The 2,591-nt window shown below is 51.9% G+C and overlaps 1 protein-coding gene across 1 annotated transcript in view; it reads left to right on the top strand.

Annotated features, from left to right (window-relative positions):
- The window catches only part of CDR2 (cerebellar degeneration-related protein 2, 62kDa), a 37,531-nt gene extending 35,151 nt beyond the window's left edge, over positions 1 to 2,380 (top strand). Inside the window, 2 exon segments of the mRNA XM_005873367.2 lie at positions 568 to 731; positions 734 to 2,380. Coding sequence (XP_005873429.2) covers positions 568 to 731; positions 734 to 1,401 — 832 coding nt within the window. The 3' untranslated portion in view covers positions 1,402 to 2,380.
- Positions 2,381 to 2,591: the final 211 nt, after the last annotated feature.

Below are 2,591 nucleotides of genomic sequence, written 5' to 3'. Positions count from 1 at the left end.
GCGATGCTGGCGGGAAACCTGGTGGAGGAGTTCGAGATGAAGGAGGACGAGCCGTGGTACGACCACCAGGACCTCCAGCAAGATCTCCAACTTGCTGCTGAGCTTGGGAAGAACACAGAGCCGGAGGATTCTGCCTGGATCGGAACACAGAGCCGGAGGATTCTCCTCAGCAGATGTACACAACCAATCGGGAGCAGTTACAGGAAACTGAGCACCTGACCAGCCGTGGGCCGTAGTTTGCCCACGGCTGGTCTAACCTCTCCAAGGCCGAGAACACTGGTCGTTCTGGCTCCCTTGAAAGCTAATAGTCAGACCACTGGTCTTTGGGAATGGGTGTTCTGGACACTTTTCATGTTTAAAAAAGTTAGTCTAAAAATTATATTTTCAAATCTGTTTTATTTTCCCACTTCACACAATTTCTTTTTAGCCATTGCTCTAGTGAGGAATAGGCAAAAATTCGGTCCCTGTCACAGCTCCTCAAAAATACTTAGCTGAAAAGAATCACGACTCTTCCTCTCACCATTCTCAATTGGCTTGGTTAATATATTCTTTCCATATTTTCCCTAGACACTTTGTGTATGACCATGTGTTTGCAGAAAAGATCACTTCCTTGCCAAGTCAGCCAAGCCCCGACGAAGAAGAAAACAAGCATTTGAAGAAGGCAGTGAGGACGCTGCAGGCACAGCTGAGCCTGGAGCGGCAGAGGCGGGTGGCCTTGGAGGAGGAGTACGGCTTGTGCTGAAGGAGAACAATGAGCTGGAGCAGCAGCTGGGGGCCACTGGCGCCTACCAGGCCCGGGCGCTGGAGCTGGAGGCTGAGGTGGCTGAAATGCGGCGGGTGCTGCAGTCGGAGCGTCCCTTCGTGAATGGGGTCGAAAAGCTGGTACCCGACTCCCTATTTGTCCCTTTCAAAGAGCCTGGCCAGAGCCTGCTGGAGGAGATGCTGCTGACGGTGCCCGAGGCCCAGCGGAGGCCCCTCAAGCGCAGCAGCAGTGAGACGGTGCTCAGCAGCTTGGCGGGCGGTGACATCGTGAAGGGCCACCAGGAGACCTGCATCCGGAGGGCCAAGGCTGTGAAGCAGAGGGGTGTGTCCCTGCTGCAGGAGGTGGACACACAGTATAGCGCCCTGAAGGCCAAGTACGAGGAGCTGCTGAAGAAGTGCCAACAGCAGGAGGGGGACTCACTGTCCCACAAGGCTGTGCAGACTGCCAGGGCTCCAGCCAGGGACCCAGCTTCCAGGGACCCACCCGCTGCTGGTGCCCCCGAGCCTGCTGGGTCCCCCACCAGCACACCACCTCCCGAATACAAAGCACTCTTTGAGGAGATCTTCAGCTGCATCCAGAAGACGAAGCAGGAGATTGACGAGCAGAGAATGAAATATCGCTCTCTCCCCTCCCCTTAATGGGGCCTCCAGCACCCCTGCTCATTTCCTATCTCCCATCACCCTTCTCCCACTCAGACATGTTTGTAGACCCCAAAGCCTGAAGTTGCTCACTACTTTGCTGACTCAGCAAGTGTGTAGATACAGTGAGGAAAGAGGATGGCTCCTGGTATCAGTTTCCTAACCCAGGCGCCTTTAAGCCCTGCAGTAAGCCCCTCCCATGACAAACTGGCCTCTGGCCGGCGCTGACTAGGCTGCCATTCTTGAGAAGCCCCGAAGCAGTGGGGGCAGAGCTGTGCTCCTGGAGAGGTAGGCCTGGAGCCTCCATAGGATGTACTTACATACACAGTGCCTACTACACTGGGAAAGGGCCGGGGAAACCGAGCTAAGGCGATCCCTGCTGCCTCCTGGCTTAACTTCTCAAAAATGTGGAAGTCAACCACCAACCTGAACTGCTCCCAAGCACTGTTGGATACTGTGAATTCATGAAGGCCATTTAGGAGAAAGTAGGGGTCTAATCCAAAGAAACAGTATTAACCATTACTCCACACCTTAGAGTTTCCTGTGCTACCAGTCGAACTGTGACAGGTAATCCTAACAGACCTAAAGCACTGGGCACCCTGCAGAAAGGCGAGCTCTGCTGGACCCAAGTTCGCCTGTCAGCCTGCGCTCCACCCCAAAGGCCTCCACCCCGTCCAGGTGTGTTCACGCAAAGTGCAGTGTTAGGGTAGCCGAGCACACACCTATTTCCTTTCTTAAATACAAACGGGGAAAAGCTCTCCTGTGCTGTCTGAGCTGCTGACCTGCTCAGTGCCTGCGGCTCCTGTCAGGGGTTGGGCTTGGCTGCAGGAACCCCATCTGCTGCTTTACTGAACAGTGTTGGCATCATTCTAACTGTGGAAATGGATGACTCCTCGCACTTGCATACTTTAATTTAAAACTATTTAAGAGAACTGAGGTTCCAGTAATTGTATATATTTTTCTAAAAACCAAATAAAACTACCTATGAAAATAAACAAATGGGTCTGTTGCCTATTAATTTAAGCTTAAGCCATTTCACTGTTGTAACCAACTGTTCACTTTTTTTTCTTCCAACAAACATTAGGAAATTTGATAATGATTTTGTTAAAATTATTTTTAGGAAGAGAGAGAGAGAGAGAGAGAGAGAGAGAGAGAGAAAGAAACATCTGTGGGCTGCTTCCTACACATCC

This window comes from Myotis brandtii, unplaced genomic scaffold (assembly GCF_000412655.1).
Source record: "Myotis brandtii unplaced genomic scaffold, ASM41265v1 scaffold407, whole genome shotgun sequence".
Classification (NCBI taxonomy): domain Eukaryota; kingdom Metazoa; phylum Chordata; class Mammalia; order Chiroptera; family Vespertilionidae; genus Myotis; species Myotis brandtii.
The sequence above is the reverse complement of the archived record's forward strand: the minus strand, read 5'-3'. Positions and strand labels throughout refer to the sequence as shown.